We start from the raw sequence: 15,985 nt of genomic DNA, 5'->3' as shown, positions 1-15,985 counted from the left end.
TAAAGCATATCACAAAGCTAAAGAGGTCAACACAGCATGATACTGGCATAAAGATAGACATATTGATCAATGGAACCAAACCGAGAGTTCAGAAAAGTACCTGCACATTTATGGTCACTGATACTTGACAACATTGCCAACTGGGACAGAACAATCTCCTCAACAAATGGTGCTGGGAGAACTGAATGTCTATATCCAAAATAATGAAAGATGACCTCTGTTCCAGTTTGCTAATACTGCCATTATGCAAAATGCCAGAAAAGGATTGGCCCTTATAAAGGGGGTTTATTTGGTTATAAAGACTTATGGCCACGTAAATGTCCAAACAAAGGCATCAACAGTAGGGTACCTTCACTGAAGAACACTGATGGTGTCTGGAAAACCTCTGTCAGCTGGGAAGGCATTGGGGCTGGTGTCTGCCTGCTCCTAGGTTACATTTCAAAATGGCGTTCTCCAAAGTATGTCTCTAAGCTGCAGCTGCTCTGATGTCCTTCTGTTTGTGAGCTACTTTATAGTACTCAGATAAGCTAATCAAGACCCAGGAGGAGTGGGCGGGGCCACAACTCCATGGAAGTAATTTTAAGCAAAGATATTACCCACAGTTGGGTGGGTCACATCTCTATGGAAACAACCTAAACCAAAGATTCCAACCTAATCAACACTAGTACATCTGCCCCCAAAAGATTGCATTAAAGAGCATGGCTTTTTCTGGGGGATATAATATATCCAAACTGGCACAACCTTTCACCCTATACAAAAACTAACTCAAAGGAGATCAAAGACCTAAATATAAGAACCAGGACCATAAAACTCCTAGAAGAAAATGTAGGGAACCTGCTTCAAAAGCTTGTAGTAGGTGGTGGTTGCTTAAGCAATGAAGAGAAAAAACCTCCTCAAAATTGAATACTTTTGTGTTTCATAGGACTTTGTCAAGAGGGTGAAAGACAGCCTACTCAATGGAGAACATATTTGGAAACCACAGCTGATAAGGGTTTAATATCCAGGATATATAAAAAGATCCTCTAATTCAATGATAAAAAGACAAAACCCAATTTAAAAATGGGCAAAAGACATGAACAGACATTTTTCTAAAAAGGAATTACAAATGGCTAAAAAGCACATGAAAAGTTACTCAACATCACTAGCTATCAGGGAAATGCAAATCAAAACTACAATGAGATACCATTTTATACCAAACAGAATAGCCACTATTTACAAAAAAACTAAACTACAAGTGTTAGGGAAGATGTGGAGAAATAGGAACACTCATTCTAGTGTTGGTGGGAATGTAAAATGGTATAGCTGCTGTGGAAGACAATGTGGTGGTTCCTCAGGAAGCCAAGTATAGTACTGACATATGATCTGGCAATCCCATTACTAGGTATATATCAAGTCTGAAAGGTGGGATGCAAACAAGACATTTGCACACCAATGTTCATTATTCACAATTGCCAAAAGATGGAAACAACCCAAGCATCCATCAGTTGATCAATGGATAAACAAATCTAGTATATAAATACAAGGGAATATTATTCAGCTGTTAGAAGAAATGAAGCCCTGATACATGCGATAACATGGATGAAACCTGAAGCCATTATGTTGGGTGAAATAAATCAGGACACAAAAGGACAAATATTATATGATCTCACTAATATGAACTAAATATAACTAGCAAACTCATGGAGTTCATATATAGAATACAGGTTACCATGAGATAGAATGAGAATAGAGAAGGGGAGCTGATGCTTAATTTGTGCAGAATTTTTAATAAGGTTGATTGTAAATGTTTGGAAATGGACAGAGGTGATAGTAACACGTTATCGTTAGTGTAATTAAAAGCACTATTATGTGTGTGACTGTAGCTGAATGGGGAAATTTAGGATTGTGTATGTCACTAGAAGGAAAGCCAGAGGATGAAACACAGGACTGTATAATATAGTGAACCCTGTTGTAGACGACAAAAAGTAGTACAAATGTAAGAATGTCCTTCCATGAACTAGAACAAATGTATGTCACTATAACAAGGTATTAACAATAGGGTAGCATATGGGAAGAATACCTAATGCAAACTATAGACTATAATTACAGTATTATTATAATATTTTTCCATCAATTATAACAAAGGTATCAGACCAATGCTAAGTATCAATAATAGGTGGGTATAAGGGGTATGGGGTTTTTCTTTTAGGAGTAATGAAAATGTTCTAAAATTGACTGTGGTAATGAAAGCAAAACTCTTGTGATTATACTGAGAGCCACTGATTGTTCTCATAGGGTGGACTGCATGGTATATATGGAATAAAACTACTTTAAGAAAACATAATACACACATCTATATCATTATCAAAAGGAATTTAACAGTTTCACACTAAAAACATCAAATGTACATTTTTATACTCACAGAGATGGATGTAAAATGCTCCCCACTGCTGTGAACTGGCATGGAAATTACCTCCTTCTACGTGCAAGTATCTGGTACTAACTGTCTGAGATCTAAGTCGATTAAACAGAGCCACCTTTGTTCCTGATGCAATGCACACTGCAAAGAAAAAGAAGCTCCTACTTATGTGCTGTTGTTGACTTTTTGGAAAGAGGGACAAGAAAGGACTTTTACTTGACAAGTTATGATTATCCTCTTATAATTTAGCAGATTAAAAAATTCTTATAATACATTTTGTAACCTTCCAAGAAAATACAGATGATGCAAAAAAAAAAAGTCAAGGCAACACCCTACGTCAATTAAGGGTATAAAATATGCCTAAAAAATTGTTTAAAAATGAGACCTACAAAATATGTTCAGCAGTGCTGTTTATTAAAGAGAGAATTAGTTTTAAAATGATAAATGTCCAATGGTAAGATACGAGTAATATTTAAATGAATGATGTGCACATAATTCATTAATTAGGAAATACTCCCCAGGAATATTGCTGAACAGAAAAGCACACTATAAAATGCTCTATATATAAAGTGGTCCATTTAGGCAAATATTTTTATCTATGACTGCATGTGTGTCTCTGAGTGCTTGTATCAAATCATGGAATATATGCATAGAGTCTAGAAAGATGTTTACTAAAGTTGATGGCAATCATTCCTGAAGATTGTGATTTTAAAGAAATCTACTTTCTTCTAAATATCTTTAAGATATTACTTGAAATTTCAAGAAAAAAAATCTACATAAGCAGGAAAATATTCTAAAAATGAAATATATTCTCTGCTGTCAAGAAACTTATATTCAATACAAACACAAAGTTAAAGAGGTTAAGTAAAACCCTGTCCTCTTACATTTGAATTGGAAATGTATCAGTCCAAATACATGACATTATATGCCTTTAAAGCAAGAACATTATGCGGTATGCCTTGTACTCCAACAACAAAAAAAAAAAAACACAAAAAACAGCCCATCTTAAACCTGTTCAAGATTCTAGATTAACTACTAATTTACAGAAAATATATTAAACTACACAAAGGGAATAAAATTAGCAAAATCCAGTATGTGGAAATGACTAAAGGCCAAATGACTTAGTCTCTTAAGTAAATGCATTGTGAAAGCGGGTGAGAGGGATGAAAAGTGAATCCGTTGGTTAAAGAATACCCAAAGACATGTCAGCACAACACATGTGAATTCACAACTTATGTGAATTGTGATTCAAACTGATTTTAACAAAATGACACTTCAGACAATTTTAAATGTGAACATTAACCAGATATTTGATCATACTAAGAAAATATTTTTTTTACAGTTGTTTCATGTTTCATTTTATGTGATTATGGTATTGTGACTACATTAAAAAACAAGACATTTGTACACCAATGTTCATAGCAGCACTATTCACAATAGCAAAAAGGTGAAAGCCCCCTACATGTGCATCAACAGATGAATGCGTAAACAAAATGTGGTATATACATACAATGGAATATTATTCAGCCATAGAAAGGACTGATAAACACTGATAAAACATGAAGATATCATGTTGAATGAATTAAGTCAGATGCAAAGGACAGATATTGTATGATTCCACTTATATGAAATAACTAGAGTATCACAATTCACAGAGACAGAAAGTAGTTTACAGGTTACCAGGGACATGGGGGTTGGGGGAGACAGAGGGGATGGGAAGTTAATTGTTAATAGGTACAGAATTTCTGTTTGAGGTGGACGTTTTGGTAATTGACAGTGGTAATGGTAGCACAACATTGTGAATGCAATTAATACCACTGAATTGTATACTTGAAAGTAGTTGAAATGGGAAATTGTTATGTTGTATATAAGTTACCACAATTTAAAAAAGAGAGACCTTATCTTTTAGAAATATACACAAATATTTACAGATGATATGTGTCGATTTGTATCAAACTAAAACAGGGGAGGTGGAGGTGGGGTGGAATAAGGTACAGATAAAGATGAAAACAAGATTGGCCTGAAGTTAAGAGAACTGCTGAGGTTAGAGGGTTATTTTGTTTTATTATTCTATTATTTTATTTTATGTATGAGTTGAGTTTCATTATGCAGCTCTGTCTACTCTGGTATATGTTTGAAATTTTCCATAATATAGTTAATAGCAATAACAACAATAAGAGACTGGGGACCGAAATACATCCAATACATAAATATTCATGCATTCATAAAACAGAAAAAAAAATGAAACAAACAAAAAACATCCTAAAACCTCACTGATCACCTTTTAAGAATACAATGGCATCAATTCATTATTCTGAAAATTGATAAAGAAAAAGAGTCAAGCATTTATCCTGCCTTTTCTCTATAGACCATGTGTGAGATCACCAAATAGTTGTTATGGCAGAGTTCTTCCTTGTTTAAAAAAAAAAAAAGGAAAAAAATTCAGCTAACAAATACAGAAAGTAATGAATAAAAGAATTAGAACACCACCGTTTTCAGCTCTTAATGAAATAACAGATTTAAGCAGATCAATGCTTTTTAAAACCATTAGGTTAAAGGTTGCTCAGGAATTTTATAATGGATGGAGTAAGCTAATAACAGGTGAATTTACTGATTAATCTCAAAATGACAAAAAGTGGAATAACCAGATATGACATGCTTTCTGATCTGATGCAACTGGATTTCATAGTATCCAGCTGATTCTAAAAGTCTCTAGGTCTAACCTAGAGTTTATGGAAAATACAAAAGACAGAGGAACAATTTCACTAACAGCATAAAGGAATAATCCGTAAGATCCAGAATATGGAAATTCCACAGGAAAAATGATCAAGTTTCTTCAACAAATACATGACAAGTAAGGGTGGGGAGTAGAGAAGAGAAGAAACTATTACAAATTAAAATGAGTGGAGCTTGATTTGATCCAGGTTTGAATAAACTAATTATAAAAACAACTGTAAAAAGATATTTCTAAGACAATTTGATAAACCTGCACATGGACTGGTTATCAGATGACATTAAAGAACTACTGTTAACTTTGTTAGGTATAATAATGTTTAAAAAGAGATGTCATCTGTTAGTTATTATTGCAGAAATTTTGGTTGAGTCTTATGATTTATATTAACATATCCCAACAGTGGGGGGGGCGGGGGGAAAGGGGAGCTGGAGCAGCAGCAGCAGGACGAGGAGAATCAGGAGGAGCAGGAACTGATGATAGAGATAATGAAACAACTGGTAAAATCTGTTGAGGCTGGTAAGATTGCTACAAACTACTTTGTCCTTTTACATAGATTTGGAAGTTTTCATACTCAAGTTATTTTTTAAAAGGGTATGGGGGGTGAAAGATACAGTTCAAACAGACAAACATATTGTATCATTGGTAGCCTAACCATTTGCTGATGAGACAGCATTCTAGAAAACATTCTGCTAGAGAAAATTGTATTTAGATTCCCAGGATTGCCCTCCAAAGCCTATCTGATATAACAACAGCATTCTCAAAGGGATGCTGTTGACATCCTAGGTGGAATTTTTTGTGGAATGAGAACTACCTTGGGTACTGCAGGACATTCAGCATCATGGGCCCAATACACCCCAATGTCAAAGCACCCCTTTGTAGTCATTGTGACAACAAAAATAAAGAACAAAAAAACCAATTTCCCATTTTTTCCAAACATCCCTGAGGGGCAATAAAGAACCAACTCTGTTGAGAAACACTTCATTAGATCAGGTATTGTCTATTTCCAATTAAAAAAAAGACAAGAAAGCAGCAATGATGATTGAATATGACATTTTCAGATAAGTGAGGGCTATCAATATATTAAAAGAATAAATTGCCTATTGAAAAAGCAATTTTAATTTTTTAATATTAATTCATGGTGGGAGTTGGGGACAAAAATATATATATATTTTTTATGTATATACATACAGTCAGCGTTTTTCAATGACTGCTTCTTTTTGGAAGGTTTGGAGATGACTTTTATCCGCTTGCTGAGGAACACACCAATGTCATCACTGTTACCATAGAACATCTTTACAGACAACATGAAGTGCTTTCTCTTGTCTGAATCAGATATGTACAATGTTTTGGCTGTGCAATAGTTCTGTGGAAGAAAAGGAAAGTTTTAATGGCATCAAAATCTAGATGGTTATGTACCTATAACTCACAATGGCCTTGGCTAAATTTGATTCAGCTTAAATGCTGATAAATCCAACTGTAAAAATTACTGTAACTGATCTCTGGAAAAGTAGAAACTCTTCCTTAACAAGTATGTGAAATACAAGTATAGAAATACTAACACTGTGATCCATTTTCTCCTCTCAAATCTACTTTTAAAATAGCCGTTTCTTGTTTTATATAGCTCTACATCTGTTTCACAGAATTATCATTGAATGTTATGGCAGCAAACTTTTAAAAATAGAATTTTTACTGTTAAAAAAAAATCCATGATCTCCCTTTGCAAAGGAAAGATATATATAAGGCTATCAAAATTCAATCAAAACATGGAAAAGATTTTAGCAGAGGTCCTTCTCAAAATAGTTCAAACAATGTTTTCCTTTACCTAGCCAAACACCAGAGTACCCACCTTTAAGTCTGAGGAAAACAATGCTACACCAACTGGATGGTGATAAAATCAGAAAAAAATATATGGAGAAAAAAAAAGGTTAGCTTTAGCCATGGTATAATTTATTATAAGCTGAACTGAAAGGTAGAGAGAAAAAAAAAAAAGCAGCAAGGGCATTAAGTCAATTTACCTGAAGATAAATTGCGGTAACTGACAAGATAACATTAAAGAGCTACAGCACTCACAAAATAGCAATGACACATCAAAATGCTATATCTTAATTATACCTGACAATTCGGAATCTTTCTTAGTCTCTTGACTCCTGTGAGTTAGGGAGGGGCCTAAATTATTGACCTTTTGCAATAGTGCTCAAGGACAGCTTACCTATCTAAAATACATAAATTTCTATTTTATAAGTTTTAGTAAAAACAGTTTTTTAAAAGATCAATGCTTCACACCTCAACTACCTCTGTTGTGTGTTCCTTTTAAAAAGCAGGGCAGATGCCACCTATTTAGGAAAGAATTCATGAGTTCTAAGTCTTTAAAAATTTACTCATGGGCAGCCTTAGTAGCAGGAAAAAAAATGCAGCAGCTTATTTCATTTCTCAATATCAAAATTATATTTTAAAAAGGAGGTGCCATCTTGAATATTTTACATTTAAGTTTTTATAATTCAAAAGCCTTGCAAAGGGCTTCGAGAAGCTTTGCTCTGCAGAAGGCAAATTTAAGATAAAGCTAACAACAGTAACAATGAAAATAAAAACAACAGTATTCTACACTCACTTAGCGCCTTTCATCCGAGGATCTCCAAGCACTCAGAGATGGCATCTATGAGCTGTTGTGGCAGGAGCCACAGGTCCAGCGTACTCTTAAAAGTGACAGCACTGAAGGTCAAATTAAGCCTAAACTATGGAATTGTTCTGCAACATAAGACGAGGTCTATGAAGATGGGTATTAATATACTAAAGCGGTTGGACAGCCACAGGGTGCAAAAATGAAATGTGTATCTAAATGAAGACAATTACAATCTAATGGGAAAGCTTAAAAATGTTGAGATCACTAAATCTGAGTGTTAGCATTAATGGATATATCTGTATTGGAAAAGAGAAAATACTGAAATCTGGCTTAAATGGTAAAATACAATGGCAAACAGGAAAGAAGAGAAGGTTGGATTACAAGACATACAAAGGACTTTATTTTGTTTGAGGAAAAAACAAATGCACATGTATCTCCTTGGAAAGAAAGGAAACAGACCCCTACTTAAAAAAGTGAGTAGCCTGAATTCATATAAATGCTTTCTGAGATGACTTTATTAGAACTATTATTTTTAAAGAACTATAAGGCCACTGACCACAAACTACTTGAATTCTAAAAGGGAAAATTCAATAACTCATAGAAAGTATTAAGGCTTTAAGAAAATAAGTTAATAGAAACTTAAATTACATTTGCTTCATCATATTAAAAAAGGCTAAATTAGCTAAAGCAACTCTAGAACATAAAATTGGATAAACAAATCTCTCTATAAATTATCAATGAAAATATATAAACTTAGAAACAATTCTTTGAAAACATTATCTTTAGACAATAAAACATGACCTGAAACGAAGAAGCAGTACTGATCTAATGCTGCAATAATTATACTGTTTGTAGAAAACAAAGCAACACTAACAAGAGAGATATAGAGAATGTAATATTTTAAAAAGAAGGAAAGCACAAGTGTGCTACTTGGGGAAATAACTCATGTTGCATAGCTTACCTAGCTGTAACTACATAAGAAACAAAATTGAAGAAAAGAATACATAGCAAATTTAAAACATCATTAAATGTAATCTCAGATCCAAAACATTACTAACATGCAGTCAAATGTCATGACCACAGACTTAAAAGCACTAAGAATACTAGACTGTTGTTGTAAAGAATATTCAAAATAAGTACAAATATCTAATAATGCAAAATAAATATCCTTCTCTTTAAAAAATTACTAATCATATCATTCAGTAAAAAGAAAATAAGAGTTTCTTTAAACAAATGGAGGTTATATGAGGCAGAAAAGAGCAAAGTGCCTCTTCTGAAGCTCAGTATCCCACTGCTCAGGACACCTCTGACCACCCTCGTTCCCAAACGATACCCTGTTCTTATACCTTTATGCTCCAAAAGCACCTGTATAGGTTGCACTTTTGCCTGGAATGACATCTACTGATTCTCAACAAGTCTTACTCTATACAGATTTCTCTATTAGCACATTCCATTAAAACTAAATATTAATATATATTACTTGCTTACAGACATTCTGCTACCCTATTAGTACGTGCTTGAGATACTAGCTAATACTCCAGCTTTCAGGTATTCTTTTCCTCTTCCGCCAATTTCTAGGGCTTAGGAAAAGCGTATAAGGGTAGGAGATGAAGAGAGAGAACAGAAGATAGCAGGAGGATCTCCACAATAAGGCAGCCTCTAGGGGTACAGAATCTGAATGTGGCACTGCTAAGTCTCCTGGGAAAGGCAAGCAGTGATGCAACTGGTTGCTTTGTTTGGTATCACTCTTAAAAGTGTTGGAACTGGAACTGTTTATATGGAGCAATGAAGTTTGATTGAAGCAGTTATATAACCTGGTAGCTCGAATCCCTGGCTTCTTACTACCATACTGATCTTAATCATTTGCAATAGTGAATTTCTAGATATGCAATTCCGGGGCATAGAACTCTGGGATTTTGTATATAACAGGAAAATAGATGGGATGCTGCTAAGGCCTATTAGATCAGCCCATTACTTAAATATATTCTTTACCTTAGCTCTAGGGTCATACTTCTAAAATATTTTCACTGCTCTGTTTAAGATGAACCCTTTATGTTAATCTCAAACCTAATTTAAAATACTTATTCAACAAGTCTTACTGCTAAAAATTATAAAGACACAAACAAATTTTAAGGAGGCTGATTTTATTTTAAAAGACACATTCATGCAGTCACTGGGATCAGAACTAATCATTTTCAAATTTTAGTATGAAGGGAAAATAAAGTAATAGTAAATTCTAAGAGAATATAGAACTATTTTGGAACATCAGAGGTACAGATTATAATATTGTTTGAACTTTTTAAAATTAGGAGAACTAGTTTATAAATTTCTTTCCTTAGCAAATTAAAGAAAAATCCTAAAGTAAAGCTGATTGTGGCTGTTCTAATATATTGCATAATTCTTCTTCACAGTGAAGCTAAGTAGAACATTTATAATCTTTCTAATGTAGGTAAATGCTTCCAAGATTCTGTCTACATCACTTTGCTTCTAGTATAAGACTAAGTAAGAGGGCAGAGTAAAGCATTATTGAATAACGTATTTTCATTGAAATTTGATACTCAAATCATTTGTGAGACAAGTTAAGTGATTAGCCTCCTAAATTTAGTATTGGCTTCCAATAGAAATCTCAGCGTCTCATCCTGCTAAAACTTCCAGCAAGCTGGGGAAGCAGATGCGTGCTACCTTTAGATGTCAACAGCTTGGGCTTTATGAATCACGACTAAACCACAGTTATTTGAGAGGTAATTTCTGGTGCTGATTTATATGTTCAACAAACTGCTATCGAAAGCCATAAAAATCACCACTACAACAATGAATATGGACACTATATTTTGGTACCACAGTGGCCCTTTAAAGGGGTAACAGCATAGCTGGGATTTACCTTTCCTTCTAAGTTCAGCTGCTGCATTTCTTGGTCACTATTTCCTATTCCAATAAATGCACATGGTTGAGATTCTTGTTCAGAACAACCATCGCGTTCCATTTGTTCTTTTTTTTTCTTCCATCCACTGCCCATAAGATATACACAAGGAGGAGGACAAAAAAACCTGAAGATGAAAAAACAATGCAATTAAGAGTCAAGAAAGCCCATTTCTTTTTCCTGAATATATGAATACAAAATCAAATTGAAATGTACTAGAAGTTAGCTCCTAGTGAAAACTTCTGGTGAATCTTTTGTTTTGCAAATAATCATTTCCATAGCAGTGAAATCAAGATTTCCACAAAGATTACATTTATTCAAGTATGATTCATCTACATTGGAGTTGTACATTCATCTAGACTAGATATTTTTCAAATGTTCAGCCACTTCAGCAAATCCAATGTATTCTTTTTCGTTACAAAACATGACATTACCACACAATCTGAAATTACCAATTGAGATCAAGTCCAGATGATAATTAGTAATTATGACATTACTGTTATGGCATTAGAGCAATGCCCCAAGTCTAAATGAAAGTAAGTAAAACTAAATAAAAGAAGAATTAAAAGTAAAACGGATCATCGAATTATAAGCTCTGCAAGAACAGTGTTATGTTCTGTGTATCTTACAACTTGAACACGTGAGCCCACAGTATGCAGTCTTAACAAACTATATAACATACACACACACACACACACACATACACACACACACATACACACACTCAGCCCAGCAACAAGCTAGATTTAGCTCTCAAGCCTTCCCAAAGATAGTAGTATCTATTTCTTTTTGGCTCCCCTCTCAGTGCCTGCCACAATATTGACTGAATTCAATCAAAATGTATAATGGCACCTACTTTTTGCTTGCCCCCCCCACCAAAGACTACTTTTAGAGGCAATTTACATATAATTTACAAGAACTGACCTGAGTTTATTTCATTTACATTAATTCACCAAATTATTTATTACATCTCTAGCATGTTAAAATATTCTATTAAATATATTAGTAAACAAAAACTCCTGTCCTTGTGAAACTTAAACTCTAATAGAACAAACAATAAAAAAAAGTAAATGAGTAAAATAATGTATATATTCTGTTAGCTAATGGTAAATGCTGAGGGAAAAAAATATTAAGCAGTGAAGGGGTACTTGAAATGCAGAACACCGAGAATGGCCAGGGTGCTTGAGAAGGTGACTGTAAGCCAAGACCTGTGTCATGTGGCTATCTGGTGTAAGAGCATTTCAGCAAAGGGAATAGCAAATGTAAAGGCTCTAAGGCAGGACCACAACCAACCAAGGGGAAACAACAGACCAGTGTGGCTGGAGTGGAGAGAAGGAAGGACAAAGAATAGGAGATGAAGTCAGATAGGTAACAGGGAAGTAGACCAAGTAGCTTGGGCGGGGGGCGGGGGCGCAAGCTGCATGACAAAGAAAGCCTCTGGTGTCTTCTCATATTTATCTAAACCCATACAAAAGAATCAGAGCAGCTTTCATGCCTGTACACTGGCACTGTGGCCATGGACATAAAGGTCACAGCCATGGTAGTGGGCCCAGCTCCAAGTTACTCCAAGTTTGGAAGGATGCCTGGATTTGCTAGGCTCATTCTGGAGTTGGTTCAGTTCAAGTCTACACCAGGGATCTTTCAGGTCTTGAATACCGGGAGACACCCAAATGCTAACCACGGCACAGACTCAAATATCTAAGCTGGAGCACTCTCAGGCAGTTGAGAAAGCACCAATTTTTGAAATTCATCTCCTGTTAGTATTTTACTAAACACCAATATTAATAAATTGGTATACCAGCTATAGGATTCAAAGAGCTGTGCTTTAATATAGTGTACCAAATGTAGTAGTAAAATCTTGAACTGTCATAAAAGATACTACATTTCACATCTGAAAAATCTAAAGAGGGCTAAAGCTATAAAAGACTGAGGAGGAGTCTGAGTAGTGCTGGTTTCCTCAAGAAAACTTGGACAAAAAGAGCATGAAACCCACCGGCTATAAAATTAGACAGGTTCACGAGAAATTCTTTACCGCTAAAAACTAAAAGTGCTTCATGCTATAAATGTAAGAAAAATGAAGACTCTTCAACAGCCTCCAAGCTAGCAGTGTTTTTTATATTACCTCTACAAGTATTCAAAAAAGGTGTGATGCAAGAAGACAGCATATCCAATACAATGTAAACATTGAGGCTATTTCTAAAATGTGGTGATGAAATCATATTTTAATCACCCCACTATTGCTACCCCCCCAAAAACAGCAAATAAATCATATTTTCATCTCCACAGATTTCAGTAGTAGTAAATAATCATATAGAAGATAAACATTTACATCATAAAAAAAGAATATAAAGGAAAGGAAATCAAATGGAGGAAAAAAACTCACCTAATTATTAGAAAATTAAAATACATCTTTAAAATGGTGTAGGAAGTCAATGGTTTTTGAATTTAGACAGTTGGCCAATATGTACTGATATTTACTTTGTGCCGCTCAAGTGAAAGATCCGTGTTTAAATGTTTAAGATAGATCTAGTGTTAAGGTTGACCAACAAATGGCCACTTTTAAGAGCTGCTGTAAGAAAATAACCTTATAAAAACAAGGTTGCCTTTATTCTCTAATCTCTCCCAATAAGCCCAAAATAATGCTTTTCTCTGCCACTTGGTGGCGATCGGAATACATTTAAGATTTTATTCACAAGAGTTCAGTCTTTATTTTCAGAGTGATTCAACAACTTTTTCCTCAAGTTTTTTTTTTTTTTACTTTTTATTGAAATATATTCACATACCATACTTTTCTCAAATTTTTAGATGAAATCTGTAAAATACCTTAGAGAGTCAAAGAATTCTTTTTATTACGCACAATATGTAAAATAAGTTAAGTTAGACAAAAATCCAAATTTGCACCATTTACATTATCTGACTACCTTTGCAGAACCATTACCCTCTGATGATTAGTCAATTCAAAAGCACCATATTTAGGAACTTTCTGCTCACCACTGTTACTCCAATTAACACGCATTCTCAATATGACTTCAGGAAAGAATAATTGTCTAAAGTTTCACTGTTATCAATGGTGTCCCTATCACGTTCACTACTGCTTCATTATTTCCCTTAAGACAAAGTTATAGGAGTATGCTAATGTCAAATAGCATTTCTATATTTTTAATGGGAATTTTTCCTCTGCACAAATAATATGTTTAAAAATATTTTTTAAACTGTGAAGACCTTCTTTAATAAAAAAAATTAAAGCTAATAACCTATATATATATATATGGGATACTGGATGAGCAATGCAAATAAATAGCTATCCGATACACAAGTTAGTATCAGGAACAACTTAAAATTTTAGGATAAAATTTCCTCACCAAATATTCCTAGCATCATTCATAGAAAATATATGCCAAGAGGACAAGGCCACTGTGGTCATGGCCCCAGATTAACTCATGCCTTAGCAGCTCTGCAGAAAGGCCTGAACCGGATCAACAAGAAAAAAGGCAGCTCTTCTGTTTCCACTGTTGGCTCCCCTGAGAAAGGCACCAGACCTCTCCGGTTCACCCACGAAGCCTCACTTGTGCTTACCAATGATCCAGGAAGCTGGATGGCATTAGAGCTCCCTCACTACCAATATTTTAAAAAGCAAATGAAGATCATGACTGTGTGATTGTGGAAACCTTGTGACTGACACTCCCTTTATCCAGTGTATGGGCAGATGAGTAATAAAATAAAGACAAAAACAGATAGATAGATAGATAGATAGATAGATAGATAGATAGATAGATAGATAGATAATGGGGGGAATAAGGGGTACAGGATGTTTTGGGTGTTCTTTTTTTAACTTTTATTTTTTTGAGATACAAAAATGTTCTAAAATTGTGGTGAGGAATGCACAATTACATGATGATACTCTGAACCACTGATTATATACTTTAGATGGATTATATGGTGTGTCAATGTATCAGAAAAAACCTGCATTTAAAAAAAAGCAAATGAAGTAACTTGAATGATTTCTACCTTTTTGATAAAGGTAATGCATGTTTACTTTAGAAGTTTTACTAATACAAATAAGTAAAAATATAGAAAAGCAGTTATTCTGGCCTTTTCGTCACTGTTTCCTCATTTTGGAGGCTAGAAGCTTGGAGGCTTCAAGCTTTCCTTTGGCTGCAATTTCCAACTGGCCAGGCCATACCCAAATAATAGAAAGAAATTGAAAATAAAGGCAACCACTCATTAAATAAAAGATAACTATAAAGCTACCTATTTTAATTTGATAAGCCACTAGAGTTTTATATTCATGACAGTGACTAATAAACAGGATATTTATCTGGACTTAAACATAGTTTTTTTTGGATAGCTCTTTCTCTTTTGTTATCTCCACTGGACCATCATAATATTAAATGATATCATGACTTTAAAAACTTCCAGTAAAGGTTCTTTTGTACAGCACCTAACAGGCTGTCAGAAATAAAGAATAAATGATTGAATCAATGAATGGATCCAATTTTATTAAAAACCATCTTCAAGAATCCAGAGAAAGAAAGGGTAGCACTGTCCAAGTTTGAAGCTGTATATAATTAACACAGTTTTGTGGAGATTTCCATTAGATCTGGCCCAGTCCCACCCAGCTTGGTAAAAGGATAATCCTAGGCAAAGTTGTTAAATTAACAAACTTTGCATTCTTTAGCAATTCTACCTCCTCCAGCCTCAAGCCCTGCTGCAGATAACTAATAATTAAACACAAAATGGAAGGTTATGAAAATTAGGACAGTAAAAAGAGTAAGAAATTTGGAATTAGAGACCCAGGAGTTCTATTTCTGGCTTCACCAATTCCTAACTAATGTAAACCTGGACATATTTAATGTCTCTGATCTGCAGTTTCCTCAACTAAAGAATGGGAATTATAATACGCCTATCTTACAAGACTATTCTGACGATTACATTTTAAAAAACTTTTTCAGAATAATGCCTGGCTCATGGTAGAAGAAGAATAAATGGAAACTGTTTCTTCAGTTTTACTATGAAGTACACAGCCCAACTGGCCTTTTACACTCTCAAATAATAGTATTTGTCTTGTACTATTTTTCTTAGAAAACAGATGACCCGCTATATACAAACACAAAATTTCATTATTAAAAGAAAAAAAGTTTATTGAATGAATAACAACAAATTAATAAAAGTGATCTTTTATTAATATTCAACTAAAACCACATTAGAAAAGGATAGGTAAAATATAGTGAAGCAGTAACAATACTGAAAAAAAAACTGAACTTATCAACTACTTCCCGTATTTAACTCTAACGCAAATTAAGTTTTATTAAT

The 15,985-nt window shown here is 34.2% G+C and overlaps 1 protein-coding gene across 4 annotated transcripts in view; it reads right to left on the bottom strand.

Moving 5' to 3' along the window:
- The window catches only part of RBPJ (recombination signal binding protein for immunoglobulin kappa J region), a 128,392-nt gene that overhangs the window by 10,307 nt on the left and 102,100 nt on the right, over nt 1–15,985 (bottom strand). For all 4 annotated transcript variants that reach the window (XM_037829530.1, XM_037829531.1, XM_037829533.1 and 1 more), the window contains 3 exons: nt 10,634–10,799; nt 6,321–6,495; nt 2,402–2,539 (listed from right to left, as the gene is read on the bottom strand). In XM_037829530.1, the coding sequence (XP_037685458.1) occupies nt 2,402–2,539; nt 6,321–6,495; nt 10,634–10,799 (479 nt within the window). The remainder of the gene's footprint in view (nt 1–2,401; nt 2,540–6,320; nt 6,496–10,633; nt 10,800–15,985) is intronic.

The sequence above is a fragment of the Choloepus didactylus genome, chromosome 3 (genome assembly GCF_015220235.1).
Source record: "Choloepus didactylus isolate mChoDid1 chromosome 3, mChoDid1.pri, whole genome shotgun sequence".
Classification (NCBI taxonomy): domain Eukaryota; kingdom Metazoa; phylum Chordata; class Mammalia; order Pilosa; family Megalonychidae; genus Choloepus; species Choloepus didactylus.
Note: the sequence above shows the minus strand (reverse complement) of the source record. Positions and strands in the feature narration are given on the sequence as shown.